This window comes from Chiloscyllium plagiosum, unplaced genomic scaffold (assembly GCF_037043375.1).
Source record: "Chiloscyllium plagiosum isolate Xiang-an unplaced genomic scaffold, Cpla_swu_hap1 HiC_scaffold_14, whole genome shotgun sequence".
Taxonomy (NCBI): domain Eukaryota; kingdom Metazoa; phylum Chordata; class Chondrichthyes; order Orectolobiformes; family Hemiscylliidae; genus Chiloscyllium; species Chiloscyllium plagiosum.
Genome location: NW_028270152.1, coordinates 13,187,848 through 13,203,677, shown reverse-complemented (window position 1 = coordinate 13,203,677; position 15,830 = coordinate 13,187,848). Strand labels below are relative to the sequence as shown.

The window sequence follows — 15,830 nt, the reverse complement described above, 5'->3', positions numbered from 1 at the left end:
TCTTCTAGGCTTACTAGCCTGGCCTAGGAGAAAGTGAGGACTGTAGATGCTGGAAATCAGAGCTGAAAATGTGTTGCTGGAAAAGCACAGCAGGTCAGGCAGCATCCAAGGAGCAGGAGAATCGACGTTTCGGGCATGAGCCCTTCTTCAGGAAGGGTTCATGCCCGAAACGTCTATTCTTCTGCTCCTTGGATGCTGCCTGACCTGCTGCACTTTACTAGCCTAGTCTGTCAACCATTCCTTATATGACAAACCTGTATGTTCCTGGTATTAATCTAATAAGCGATACATGAGATGTTTTAAATTTGTGATACATTGGTAATTAATGATGTAAAATGACAGCATTGAGCAAAATTCAAAGTTGGCCTCCGTGGGAATTGAGATAAATAGCCTCTGGTTTGAATATTCAGAAATATTGTCAGAATGTTAGTTCAAACCTCAGGTGCTTTTGTGCTGGACTTTTCAAGGTTAAAAGTGGTTTCCAATGTATATGTGACTTCAGTAGATTTTTAAGATGGGTACTTTATATAACTCATAAATTTATGATCTGGCTTTCACAGTAATTATTTCTGATCGATTGCAAATAAGTAGATGTGTCCATATTCAAAAGGTAATATAAATGAAAGAAAATCAAGATTGATTAGTCTACGTTATCTATTTGTTTGACCAAATTCATGGAACAAAAGTTGAGTTAGCAACAGCTGAAGCTGAAGTCTTTATTATAACTTAGCAAACTAATAGCAGAGGGGTCTAAGAAATTACTGAGTAGTATTTAATTTATTTAAATAGCACACATTAGAAACACAGTCTGCCTTCAACCTTGTTCTATGTGCTCTGTCAGGATTTTTAAAAGGTAGCTTGAAAATTGTAGAGTTGTTTCAAAATGTACAGATTTTTGGTGGTAGGAAAGGTTGACTGATTTGTGGGGAGTAGAGGATGCATGCATACAGTTGACCAAGTAGAGGAAAATGGAATGTGTAATGAATGGATGTATTAAGATCACATTGTGTTTCGAACACAGGAATATTGTTTGGTTCAAGTAGTTGGCTTTAATTTCCTTCAAGCAAGTTGTAGTCAGTAACCTTGTGTTCTTGTTTTGCTTTTTCTCCATTTACCATGCATTAATTTTTAGGCTGTCATCTTACTTGGAGTAGCTATTTCCTGTTTCCATTTTAAAATCTTCATACATCTTTTCAGAGTAACTTGTCTCATTGTCTAGTTATGTGTTTAAACTCCTTTGAAGACTGTTGATATAGTTTATACAAGGGTTATGCAAAATGATCCTGAGAGCTTTGTCTTAATGTAGCGAAACCACTTTGAGATTTTTCTTTTCTTTTGAGATTATCATGACAATTTTCAGAAGGCAAAGTTTAGAAAATGGCTGCAGGAATGATTCTGGTTGTCATGGTAAGAACCTGCTGCAGAAAATAAGGGGGATTCTAAACCAACAAAGTTGAACCTTCTCTTTGTTACTAGAGAATGAAATTCATTAACTATTTCTACTGTCCAAAGTATTTTATTCCTCTGGTTTGTTAATGCTTCAGTATGCTATTTGCAAGGAACTTTTTGCACTCCCAGCATTCCAGAATGATTAAAGTATATACATTGGCACATCTGCTGTCAGGTTCTTTTTCCTTGTTCCTGTTGGTAAGGAACTGTAAAGCTGGTTTTCACAGTTGGAAATTGGGTTTTGATGTAACTTGTGCAGTGTAGAATTGCCACTAATCTGGTGTGTTACCTGATAGCCTGTGAGCTGATATTAAAATGGGGCCTTTTGTTTTTAAGTACGTAGTGTTAAAATGTTTTGAGATGATCTAGTAGTTGGAGTATCTTAGGAATATGCTGTTCTGCATTAACTTTAAATGTTGGAATAACTGCATATTATGATTTCATCAAGGAATTGAGATTGCCTTAACTTGTCTCATTCCATGCAGAATTTACTCAAATAGCATTTGAGAGGAAAATAGTAGCTTCATATAGGATGATCAAGGAAGGAACAAATGAAAATTTGTTAAAATCTGCTAAAGTAGAACTGAGATCTGTATATTTACATTTCTGCTGAACTCTGACTGATCTGTAATTAGCAAAATAAACGCAGTGCCATTTTTCCAATTTTAAAATGATGTCTGCAGTTTTATAACTGTGCAACCTGGTCAAATGTTTGTATTCTATTTGTACTAAAGTAAAACAAAAAGCTAAGGGACATATTTTTAAGGTGAAAGGGACCTGATGGACAAGTTTTTCATAGAGGGTGGTTTGCATGTGGAATGATTTGCCAGAGGAAGTAATGGATGCATGTACAGTTACAACACTTAAAAGACATTTGGATCTGTATATGAATAGGAAGGATTTGGAGGAATATGGGCTAAGCTCAGTTAAGTGGGGCCAGTTAAGTTTGGGAAACTTGGTTGGCAAGGACGAGTTGGACTGACGGGTGTGTTTCCATTCTGTATGACTTGATGACTCTTGAGTCCAGTTTGTGCAAGTTTATTTTCTGAATGAAAGAGGGATTTCGAAACTTATTTCTGTCCAAGGCATTGGTGAAGTTGTGTTGAGAGTCACCTGCATAATTTCTTCTTAAATAAGGATATGAAAATACTTGCTTGAAAGTCAGCTCAGGGAGTTCACGTGGTTGATTTAGAGGGATGAACTGGTTGTCAACAGCAGAAAGCGCAGGTTGGATCAATACTTGAATTTAGAAAAGTGGTGATCTTGAAATATGTAAGATTCTGAGATAGGTGCTGAGAGGATGTTTCCTTTTGTGTGGGTTACTGGAACCAAGCATTCGGGGTTACTAGTTTCTGTAGCATTATTAATGAGGGTCAAATGGTTGAATCTTTATTTTTGATATTTGTACTATGACTATATCAATTAGTTCTTGTATAGTGTAATATAGATAGTGTCTTTAAATCCTTTTGTGTGCAAGATATTTTTGTTCTTGCATTAAAAGTACATTGTTAGCCTCTTGTGGTTATTTTCATTGACTGACAGGTACTCAAATTGCAAATGTAACACTTGACTATCAAGACATTTCACTCCGGAATTGAAAATGTCCAGTACTACCATCAGCTGAGAATGTATAAACTGAGAATGTAATAAGAGGGTGGCACAGTGGTTAGCACTGATGCCTCATAGCGCCAGAGACCCGGGTTCAACTCCCGCCTCAAGCAACTGTCTGTGTGGAGGTTGCACATTCTCCCTGTGTCTGTGTGGGTTTCCTCCCACAGTCCAAAAAGAAATGTGCAGGTTAGGTGAATTGGCCATGCTAAATTGCCCGTAGTATTAGATGAAGGGGAATGGGTCTGGGTGCATTGCTCTTCGGAGGGTCGGTGTGGACTTGTTGGGCCGAAGGGCTGTTTCCATACTGTAAGGCTCTAATCTAATATGCCTGTAAAATTACAGTTAAATATTACCACATTTTTTACTGATGTGCTGGATTTGGACAGGATTACAATGTTTTCATTCACTATTTATCATCTTTAATATTTATTGTCAGGACAGGACACTTTACCCATTTATCTCCTTGCTGCTCCTTCGGTGTACTGACAACTCTGTGGCTTGCCAGTCCATTTTAAAGAGAAATCCAGACTACTGTGAAACTGGAATTTCTCAGATCCAATTAAGTATGAATAGCAGGTTTCCTTTCCTAAACGTTATTCCTAATTATCCAGCTGCTTAATGATCACTCTCTCAGATGTCTATTTAAACTGAATTCAAACTAACAAAAATCATGCTAAGATAGTAACTTATTTTTTTTTCTGGTCATGAGTTCAGAAACACAACTGCAAAACTAATGTACCCGTAATACAAATGAGGGTTATGTTAGTAGTGGCAACATTCATCTTCGAGTCATAGAGTCCTACAGCACAGAATCAGGTCCTTTGGCGCAAAATGATCCATGCCGACCAAAATGTCCATCCAAGCTGACCCCATTTCCCTGCACTTGGCCCATGTCTTTCTAAATCTTTCCTATCCATTTCTGGTCCAAGTTCCTTTTTAAAATGTTTATTAATGTCCCTGCCTCAACCACTGGTAGCTTATTCCATATGTATACCACCCTCTGTAAAACAAAAAAGCTGCCTGTCAGGTTCCCTTTTATTATTTCCCCTCTATCCTTAAACTAATGCCCTCTAATCCTGTATTCTCCAACCCTGGGAAAAAGACCGAGTGAATTTCCCACATCCATGCCTCTCATGATCTACTACACCTCTATAAGATCTCCTCCCCTCCCCCCTCCTCCTCCTCCGTCTCCAACACTAAAGAGAAAACGTCGAGCTTGTCCAACCTCTCCCTATAACTCAGACCAATGAGTCCTGGCAACACCCTTGTAAATTTCTTGTGCACTTTTTCCAGTTTAATAACATTCTTCCTATAGTAAGGTGATTACAACTGAACACAGTACTCAAAGTGTGGCCTCACCAACGTCCTATACAATATAACTTCCCTACTTTCTCCTCACTGCCCTGACCAATCAAGGCCAATGTGCCCAAAGCTGCCTTCACAGCCCTGTCTACCTGTGACTCCAATTTCAGAGAACCGTGCAATAAATTCTAAGTCCCTCTGTTTCACTACACTACTTCAGGCCCTACCATTCACCATGAATCTCCTACCTTTTTTTTTAGATTAGATTACATTACAGTGTGGAAACAGGCCCTTCGGCCCAACAAGTCCACACCGACCCGCCGAAGCGAACCCACCCATACCCCTACATTTACCCCTTACCTAACACTACGGGCAATTTAGTACAGCCAATTCACCTGACCCTGCACATCTTTGGACTGTGGGAGGAAACCGGAGCATCCGGAGGAAACCCACGCAGACACGGGGAGAACGTGCAAACTCCACACAGTCAGTCGCCTGAGGCGGGAAGTGAACCCGGGTCTCTGGCGCTGTGAGGCAACAGTGCTAACCACTGTGCCACCGTGCCGCCCACTGTGCCACCTTGTTTTGACTTTGCAAAATGCAGGACCTCAATCTTATCTATATTAAACTCGATTTGTCATTTCTTGGCCCTCCTGATTTCTTCTTCAATAAACACCTGTATCCCCTGTAATACCTACTAGGTTTCCTTTGATCCAAGCTGCCTGTACCTGAGACATGCCTCTTTCCCCCTTTCTGGTCAAAGCCTCAATATTTCTAGTCATCCAGAGTTCCCTATTCCTGCCAACCTTGTCCTTTACCCTCACAGGAACATATAGACCTCATTGCTGGAGGTACCTTTGCCTGTAAACAAACTACTCCAATGAAGTTCTTATCTAATTCCATCAAAATTTGCCTTACCCCAATTTAGGACTAGAACCTGTGGACCAGTTTTGTCTCTCTCCATAACGGTTTTAAAATTAATAGAACTGTGGTCACTGGTCCCAAACTGTACTCCGTCTGTCACCTTGGCACCCATCATGCATTATCTCCCAACAGTAGGTTGACTTTTTCATCCTCCTGAGTTGGACCCTCTATATACTGCTTGAGGAAACATTTGTTGAATGTACTTAACAAAATCCACCCCATCTAAGCCCTTAACATAGACTGGGACCACCATAATGTTATGAAAATTAAAATCCCCTACTATAACAACCCTATTGCCCCAATAATGTCACCATCACCACCTTATTTCTTCACTGATGATCCTTCAGTTATTTTGTCTGTGATTACTGCTGTGATGCCATTTTAATCAAACATGAAACTCCACCACCTCTGACCAAAGCACCTGTATCCTGGCATATTAAGCTGCCAGTCCTGTCCCTTCCTTTGTGGTTGTTAGTAAAAATTTTTGATTTACTACAGTACTATCTCTTGTGCATTGTGACATCAGTGCCAGTGTCCGATTTAGGTTGGTGTGTATTTCCTTGAACAGTAATCATGCATAGTCTAAAAATATTATTAAGCATTTGGAACAGGAGGAGAGGATATGGAGGTGGTTTTACAGATGACATTAAATGTTGTTGGGAAGGAACCTGTTCATGCGCAGTTTTTGCAATTCAAGATAATGACTCCGCACTTGTTGAGAGACTTTTTCAGTGAATTTTGTTTAATGCAAGTGGAAATGACTGGAAGACATGTATCAGGGCTTCCTTTCCACATCACCAGTGACAAAAGCAACCTCATGTCATAGGTGATGTGAAGTGAGTGATCTGAGCTGATTTTTCTTTTTCCCATAGTGGTGGGCAGGTTTTAATTTTGGCATGCATGCAAATATGTTAGCTAAAAAGTATTGGTGAGAATTAAACGTCAGTGTTTACAGTAATCTATTTGAATAAAAAAGAACAGGAATTCATTTTTAAAACAAGAATAGGCTTGGTGCTGTGAAAGCTATGTGAATCTGGGGTTGGGAGCGGTGTTGCCATTAAACGTACTTTGGGCTGGTAAGTTCATCTAAAGGGCTCAAGGTCTTCTAGATTTTTACTAGAAGAGATTTAAACTTGCATGTTTGTATTCACAAATAAATTGAGACTTGAACAAAGGTACGGTTAAGAAATACATTTCAACATTTCACTGGAAGCCTAACAAATGTGAAGAAAGGTTATTGAAATTAAAAAAAAAATTAACCTACCTTTGTGTCTGAATCTTCTGTAGTGTTTCAAAAGTTTTGTATTTTAATTATAAATGTTCAATGTGCAGTTTGAATACTTGAGGCTTTCTCATTACAATCTTGCGATATGAGATCAATTTGGTGGTTTCAGGAAATTTAAAATTTAATTCTGAAACCCTTGTTAGACAGAGCCATAGTAAGTGTGTGTGTGCCTGCCTTAGTACTAATAATCCACCCTTTAAATGGGGTTGGGGGGTGGAGATGGAGTGAGTGCAACTTGACATTTGATTGACAACTGATAAATGAATCCCTTGGGAAACTTTGTAGTATATTTGCTCTTCATGTTTATCTCCATGTCCGCATTATGTTTTTGCTCTTGCTGGGAGATGACAGAAGCTTTGCTTGCCTTTTATGAATTCTGATAATTACAGAAAGCAGACTAATCTGAAATGCAATTTTGTAACAAGATATTAAAAAAATTGAACTCTTAATTATGAACTTTGCTTTGAGATATTAGGTGTTTGTTTTCTTTGATGCTTTGCATGTTGCATTTTCAGAAACAGTGCATGTAAAAATATATTTATTCCCTTAAATATCTGTTTATAATACTTAATTACTATTTGGTAAATAATTTATTTGCAGTCACTATCCTTGAACTGGAAAATTTGAGGAAATAAATATTTAGTACAAAAACAAATTGCTGGAAAAATTTACCAGGTCTGGTAGTATCTTCAGAAGGAGGGTCACTGGACCCAAACTTCTAACTGTGCTTTCTCTCCACAGATGCTGCCAGACTGCTGAAAAAAAAAACCTGTCTGTATTATTACAAATTTCCAAGATCCATGGTTCTTTGTTTTATTCTGCATATTTGGTTGTCTCCTCTTCTAGTCCTCCACTTAATATACATGATCAGTGTCTTGTGCAACATGTAAGCTTTTTTTGCAGCGCAAAGCAACAACAAAATTTTAAAAATCATTACTATGTTTATGCATTTGAATCTCCAGTTTCAGCATTGGCATAAAGCGAATACTTTAAATTTCTGATGTCAAACTGTGGTTTGACTATGTGCTTTTAGATTTGAGCAATTAAGCATGGACCATTTGGCTTTGACTTTACAAACCCTATGTTTTGAGAGTACTTAAATCTTCCATGTAGTTTGTGAGCTATTGACTAAAATAGTCTTTAGTATCCAGTGCTGACTGATCTGCAAAATTGACCATTAACAAGACTATTGCACATAATAAATAAGTTATCTTGCTGTGTAACTTCTACAGAAATGCTAAAATTATTTAAGAAAATTTTATTCTTTTTCTCTTACAGAGCCAATTATTAACAGATTAAGCAGAAGGGTTTCAGGTAAGCCTTTTCTTGCACGTTTTTAAACTTTTTTCACAAGATTGGATTTACATTACAGAAGTTTTGGATTAAGCCTAATTTATTTAATTTTAGGTTTGAATTTATCCCGAAAGAGAATTAATGTCATAATGTGATTATTATAATTGAGTTTATAAATGATAGCAGAATTATTGACAAACAAGCAATTTGGAGGAGAGCGGAAGGGATATTTAAAAAGTTGGCTATAGCTAAATTTTTATCTTGTTTATGGAGAAATGTTATGTTCTGACTATGATTTATTAATTTGCTCTTGTAATTGTACACTTGCTGAATTTTATCTGCATTTTGAAAGTACTTGATGTGTTGATATTTAATCCTGTGTTCACTGAGATATTTACGTTGTTTGCTTCTGTGTACATATAGGCTTTTTGTGTCAAATTTCTTTTACAAATTCTGCTGAAATTTGGGATACATCATTGAGGATCAGTGTGTTAGAACTTTCTCCTCCAATGAGTTATTGAATTGTCCATTGCCCTGCGCAACTGGAAATGGCAGGAGTGCAGAGCTTTAAACTGATCTGTTTGTTGTATTGACTAGTTCTGTCAAGAGTGTTCTGCTTCAGCTCTTTTGTATGCTTATTTCCCTCAATTGTAACTTCACTTGGTTGGTACCTTGTTTGTTATGCCTGGTGCTGCTTCTGGCATGCTGATTTCTCATTTAAGGTAAAAACAATGACTGCAGATGCTGGAAACTAGATTCTGGATTAGTGGTGCTGGAAGAGCACAGCAGTTCAGGCAGCATCCGAGGAGCAGTAAAATCGACATTTCGGGCAAAAGCTCTTCATCACGAATAAGGGCAGAGAGCCTGAAGCTTGGAGAGATGAGTTCGAGGAGGGTAGGGGTGGGGAGAAAGTAGCACAGAGTACAATAAGTGAGTGGGGGAGGGGATGAAGATGATGGGGAGGGTGGAGTGGATACGTGGAAAAGAAGATAGGCAGGTAGGACAAGTCATGGGGACATTGCTGAGCTGGAAGTTTGGAACTAGGGTGAGGTGGGGGAAGGGGAAATGAGGAAGCTGTTGAAGTCCACATTGATGCCCTTGGGTTGAAGTGTTCCGAGGCAGAAGATGAGGCGTTCTTCCTCCAGGCATCTGGTGGTGAGGGAGTGGCGGTGAGGGAGGCCCAGGACCTCCATGTCCTCGGCAGAGTGGGAGGGGGAGTTGCAATGTTGGGCCACAGGGCGGTGTGGTTGATTGGTGCGGGTGTCCCGGAGATGTTCCTTAAAGCGCTCTGCTAGGAGTGTCCAGTCTCCCCAATGTAGAGGAGACCGCATCAGGAGCAAAAGATGCAATAAATGATATTAGTGGATGTGCAAGTAAAACTTTGATGGATGTGGAAGGGCCTTGGATGAAGTTGAGGGAGGAGGTGTGGGCGCAGGTTTTACAATTCCTGCGATGGCAGGGGAAGATGCCAGGATGGGAGGGTGGGTTGTAGTGGGGTGTGGACCTGACCAGGTAGTCATGGAGGGAACGGTCTTTGCGGAAGGCGGAAAGGGGTGGGGAGAGAAATATATCCCTGGTGGTGGAGTCTTTTTGGAGGTGGCGGATGCTTTTGGTTTTTGTGAAGGTTGTTATGGTGGAAGGTGAGCACCAGGGGCGTTCTGTCCTTGTTACGGTTGGAGGGGTGGAGTCTGAGGGCAGAGGTGCGGGATGTGGACGAGATGCGTTGGAAGGCATCTTTAACCACGTGGGAAGGGAAATTGCGGTCTCTAAAGAAGGAGGCCATCTGGTGTGTTCTGAGGTGGAACTGGTCCTCCTGGGAACAGATACGGCGGAGGCGGAGGATTTGGGAATACGGGATGTCATTTTTGCAAGAGGTAGGGTGGGAAGAGGTGTAATCCAGGTAGCTGTGGGAGTCGGGTTTGTAAAAATGTCAGTGTCAAGTTGGTCGTCATTAATAGAGATGGAGAGGTCCAGGAAGGGGAGGGAGGTGTCAGAGATGGTCCAGGTAAATGTCAGGTTTGATCATTAATGGTAATGGTGCAGTGAAGGATATACCAGGCATGGTATATATCAAGGACACAGTTTTGAGCTTGTATGTCTGTCTCAATTTGCCAGGTGGTACTGCTAAGCATCATGATAGAGGATGTCCTCAGAGTAATGACAGGTACTTGGTCTCCCACAAGGGCTGTTGATGGTAATTTCTAACACAGCTGCTGTAGACAGATGCACCGCAACAAGTAGATTTGGTGAGGATGAGATCAAGGTTTTTTTTTGGACATTCCTTGTTCATTCTTTCACCACTTACTGCAGACTCGGTGTGGAAGATCATCCTTTGAGACTTGGCCAAATGGTCAGCAGTGTTGCTATTAAGCCACAGTGATAATGGATATTGAAGTCCCCACCTGGAATACACATTACACTCTTGCCACCCGTATTTTCCAAGTGATGTTTAATGTGGAGAAGCACAGATTCTTCTGCTGAAGGATTGCACGAGGTGGTAATCCCTAGCAACCTTCCTTTGCCTATGCCTGATCTGATGCCATGAAACTTCATCAGGTCTGAGTCAATGTTGAGATACCCTAGAGCCTTTCCATTCTGACTATTTAACCCTGGTAATTTCTGTCAACTCTGGAAATAATTTGTTTTTAATGGTAGAACAAGGGAATGAATTGTCTATTGCTACTCCTAGTTCTTAGCTCTTCCTTAGCCACTGTCTGACACAACTATATAAATAAGCAAGATTAATTTTTTTCCCTAATTTTTAAACAGCACCTGCTAAATCTGGAGTGGCCTGCAAGAGGAAACTTCCTTTCCATCTGCACATTGTTAAGTGGATGTTATATCATCCAATAAAGTCACTGCAGTTTTTCCTAAACTGCAGTGAGCCCAATCAAGCCAAGATTTCTTAAGATGTACCAGTCATTTCACATATCAGTCTAGTAGAACTGCTTGTGAACTGCTTCAAATCCATTTACTGTGCATCTTTCTTTAAATAAGGAGACCAAACTAAAATAATATTTATGATGTGGCCTCCCCAATGCTCTATATAACTGAAGTCCTTACTTTTATGTTCAGTTCCTCTTGGAGTAAAGGTTAGCATTCCATTAGTTGTTTTTGTTTTAATTTTAATTGCTTACAGTGCAGGTAAATGATTAGTACAGTTTGGTGTTCGTTAGTCAGCATAGATACGGTGGGACCAAAGGGCCTGTTGCTGTGCTATATGACTCTACTCCCACACTGATTTTTCGTGATTAATGCACTCGAAAGCCATGATTCCTCTGCACCTCAGAATTCTGCAGTTTTCTTCTGTTTAATAAGCCTTCCGCCAAAGCGAACAACTTCACATATCTGCTATACTTTCGATGCTCTCAACGTATCAGCCTGCATTCTTATGTCCTCTTCAGAGTATACCTTCCTACCTATCTTTGTTTCACCTGCTACTTTACCATCTATACTGTTGTGGTTCTGTTCGCCGAGCTGGGAATTTGTGTTGCAGATGTTTCGTCCCCTGTCTAGGTGACATCCTCAGTGCTTGGGAGCCTCCTGTGAAGCGCTTCTGTGATGTTTCCTCCGGCATTTATAGTGGTTTGTCTCTGCCGCTTCCGGTTGTCAGTTCCAGCTGTCCGTTGCAGTCCTGGGTTATCCACAGACTCATCCATAGATTCAATCGATATGCACATCGACCTGGACCCAATATACCGATCACTGCAACGGACAGCTGGAACTGACAACCGGAAGCAGCAGAGACAAACCACTATAAATGCCGGAGGAAACATCACAGAAGTGCTTCACAGGAGGCTCCCAAGCACTGAGGATGTCACCTAGACAGGGGACGAAACGTCTGCAACACAAATTCCCAGCTTGGCGAACACAACCACAACAACGAGCACCCGAGCTACAAATCTTTCTCAAGCTTTCATTACCATCTATACCTTTTGCTCACCTCATGTAAATCAGGCATATAATTTCTCAGCAGCTGAGGCACAACACAGACCACAGTGGAGCTCCATTTACTACATCCTACCAATTGGAAATCTATCTGTTTATGCATGTTCTTTTGACCCTGCTGACCAGTCAAACATGTTTCCATGTTGATAAATGTTGTTCTCCTCCCCCCACCTGGTCAGTTGAAGCAAAAGACACAGTATAGTTTTACCTCCTTCATCTTTGTTCTGTCCCTCCAGGGCCCGAAATAATCATCTATGTGCGCAGAGACAGGAGTTCACAGTCTTCTCTGGAACAATCAGCGAGTGTCAATAGCAAAGATTAAGCCATCTGCTATTAAACAATGAATAACTGGCTTCATGTAATGAATACTTTTTGCCTTGTTAACTGACATTACATACTGGATACTTTTTCATCTTGTTAAATGGCTCTACATAATAAATGCTTTTCCACCTTGTTAACCCATTACCCTTGCCTGCAGCATCCCATTGTTAACTGTAATTTCTTATCTGATCTGAGTCATGCTCCGCTGAACCTCCTTGTTTCACAAAACTCAGAACTTAACTCTTTCCTTGCCTGCTTATATCCTCTACATATTCTCATACACAGTTCCTATTGTGCACAATAGTCATGGATGAACATAGTCCAATAATGCAACAAACATGGAGGATATCAATACTGTAACATGTACTAGATGCTCATTCCTCAGAACTGTCATGCATCTCGTGAATAACAGACAGAGTTAAAGCTAATGTCTTAAAATTGCTAGCAAAGTCAAAGTTTTGGCATTTATTCATCCCCAGTTTCCTTTGAGAAGGGACTAGTGGATCTTTTTTCTTGAATTGTTGCAATCTGCTGCTGATGCCTTGACAGTGCTTTAGGTAAAAAGCACACTATTTTAACCCAGAGCTCATGAAGAATGGCAATCTACGTCCAGATATTAACAGATTGACACTGCATACTCCATGAAAATAATCAAGAAAGTAGTAGTGTCTGTCTTGTATTAAGTTGGGACTGCAAATACAGCTGTAAACTCAAGTGTACAAAATGCTTCAAGCAGGACTGGGCCAAGCTGTCACATGAAGGTTAAAACAATAGGTGATTTAACAACATGGAAGCCTGCTGGGCAAAGAAAGTTGATGATGAATCATTTTACCCTTGTAAACACGTTTGGCTGGAGCACAAATAATATTTGACCAATGTTAGAAAAGCTGTTTGAGTGGAAAATTGTTAGTTTCCTCTTTTATTTTGGGAGTTAAATTTCAAGGACTTTATGCCAGACAGGATGACTTTTGTGTGTCAAATTTTTAGAAAGAAATGATGGTGAACCTTTTTATATTAATGTTTTTAACCAGTTAGGATATCAGCCTGGAGGATTGTTTTCCTTCCCTTAAGTAAAATCAAAAACTTTCCTTTGGATCAAAAATGTCTTTTGATTTCTTGGACAAGTGAACACTTTCTTACCTGCATTCAACTCTTGTGTGTTTACGTTCTGTCTGATGCAAAAGGAAAATATGTTTCTGCATTGTCCAAAAGGTAACCCTGCATTCAGTCCCTTCTCTGCTGGTCCAACTCCCCATCATTGCTGACCTAGGCTATCTTCCGGTCACCCGCAATCTTAAATGTAAACTTCTTTTCCTAATGCTTGAATCATTGCTTCAATGAAGTTCTGTTGTATTCTACACATGAAATCTGATGTCAGTCAGTGGAAGTTGCCAGTGAGGCATCAGCCTGTAAGTGGCAGCTCATTCCGTGTTGGCATGTGTTATGGTCAACGGGCAGCAGGTAGAAAGAGGAGCACAGGATTGGGGTTTATTATAGGGAGGTATGCTTTGAATTGGGAAGGGAAGCTGCTGGTAATGGTAGTTTGGATTTACTTAGATAAGAACAGAACTGAGTGGTGATAGTTCCACACAAGGAAAATCAGTAGTGGAAGATTGTGTGGTTGACCAATTCGAAAACAACATGAAAGATAAGTTGATCAGTGCGGAGGAGGAAATTGGTGAAGAAATTTCAGTGATATTCTTTGTAGGGTTGTGTGGAATTGTGATTTTGAAGGATTTGTGCGATGCTGGCATGGTGGTCAGATGCCGTTTCTAAGAGCAGAGGTCTATGTTCTATTTTTGAGAGATCAGTGTTGTATTTTGAGAGGATGGCAGTGGCCTTTTTCAAATTTGGTGGCGGAGAGAGTGAGAATGAGCAAAGGTACTTATGTTGTATATTTGTGGTAATGGAATTGGGAGAACTTGGGTTGGATCGTGTTGGAAAGATTAGCTTAGAGGGCACAGATGAAGAGCCGGGCAATAGTTGTGAGGCTCCTTGTTAAGGGTCTTTCACTATTTTACCATGTTAAAAGTATTAAATAAATGTAAACTGTTATACTGTTGGTCCATGAGGAGATAACCTTTGTCATAAACTGTATTTATTTATCCAAATTTGTATGCTTAGATTTTTGAGTGGAATGGATATCAGATCCAGTCTTCATACACCCAAGAACAATGTCCACTATTGTTCATGTGTATCAGAGTATTTTCGATTTACATTGGTGATCTGACAATTTTTTTAAAGCTAAGTAAGTCTGGCCTCAAAGCAGTTTGCATATCTAATTACATTTATCTGTCACAAATTCAGTAGTTGCTCTACCTGTGCTGAAACTAATTTATTTGACAAGTGGGTCATATGATGTAGCAGGATGTCCTTGAATAAAAGCTGCATTTAGAATGACTCTTCATATGCAAGCCCACACTCTCACCTCAATGAAAAGATGTGTTTTTACTTGACTCTGCATCCTGATGTACTCTAAGAGGTCAGCAGTTGGTGACTCTGGATGGGCGTATACCACGTGGACTACAGCGAATCAAGAAGGCTCACTATTACTACCTTTTCCAGTGCAATTAGGGGTGAAGAAGGATGGTTAACAGATGCATCACTCACTCCGCTCAAACAGATTTAAAAAAACACTGCAAATAATCCTTATTTCACCTTATCTAATGGGCCCACTAAATACACCTAAAAGAAATATGAATGTAGTTTACTAGTTTGCAGGTTAGTTGAATTTCACAATATTGCAATAAGGAAACATGCTATTTGTCAGCATTTATTCTCTGTATGCACTTTTGTTGAAAGCTATGTGTTTATTCTGTTCACGTTGTTTTATTCCTTTTCCTTTAGCCAGCTGCAATAACTTATTCTTTGATGTTGTCAGTGTCCTCACTGTCCTAAGTCTCCTTGCATCTGGGTTCTAGTTGTAGTTATGCACTGATGTAGGATTGGCTTTTGTATTGTGAATGGAAATTTTGATTTGATGTTACCCTGATTCATCACTGCTGATTCAAAGTTGGGTTTTAGCTGTGAAAGGAAGTCATAGATATGCTATGCAGCTATAGCAATGTTAGATGTTTTACGTTAGATGGAATTTGACTTGAGAATGTCAACCAATAATCATTTAAATTAAGGGATTATTTGATATTCTTGTCTTGTGTACATTTAGAACAAGCAAATTATTCCACGGTTGCTTTGGGAATAAATGACTTGAAAAAGAGACCGACCTTGGCCATTTGATATCGTGTTTCAACAAGCATATGCAAACATTAGGAGCTGTTTACGAGCCATTCTCGAACTTCAGTTAAGATATCTTCCTTTTTCTGCAGCGGCTGATGATTCCTTCAATTCATTGAAGTTGCTGTGGAGCAATATTTAATTTAGACTCAAAAATAATGAGTAGTGTAGTAAAGTGATGATCTCCTGTATTAAAGGCTAAAATAAACAAATGGGACACATGGCGTAATCATCCACTGTGGTGGAAGGTAACAGAATCTGTTATAATAATGCACAGAAAGAGGCTACTTGCCCTGTTGAATCTATATCAGCCTCTTTGTAGAGAAATAAGGTTAGTTTCTTCCTATTCTTTTCTCTTGTACCCACTGCAAATTTATTTCCCTCAAATGCCCATCCAGTTTCTTTTTCAAAATCATTAGTCTGAGCTTTCGCCACTCATGGCCAGAGAATTCCAGTCATTACC

General features: G+C 39.8%; 1 protein-coding gene across 2 annotated transcripts in view; it reads left to right on the top strand.

Annotated features, from left to right (window-relative positions):
* Positions 1–15,830, top strand: part of prkar2aa (protein kinase, cAMP-dependent, regulatory, type II, alpha A) — a 207,328-nt gene that overhangs the window by 72,347 nt on the left and 119,151 nt on the right. For both annotated transcript variants that reach the window (XM_043707638.2, XM_043707640.2), the window contains exon 2: positions 7,850–7,885. In XM_043707638.2, coding sequence (XP_043563573.1) covers positions 7,850–7,885 — 36 coding nt within the window. The remainder of the gene's footprint in view (positions 1–7,849; positions 7,886–15,830) is intronic.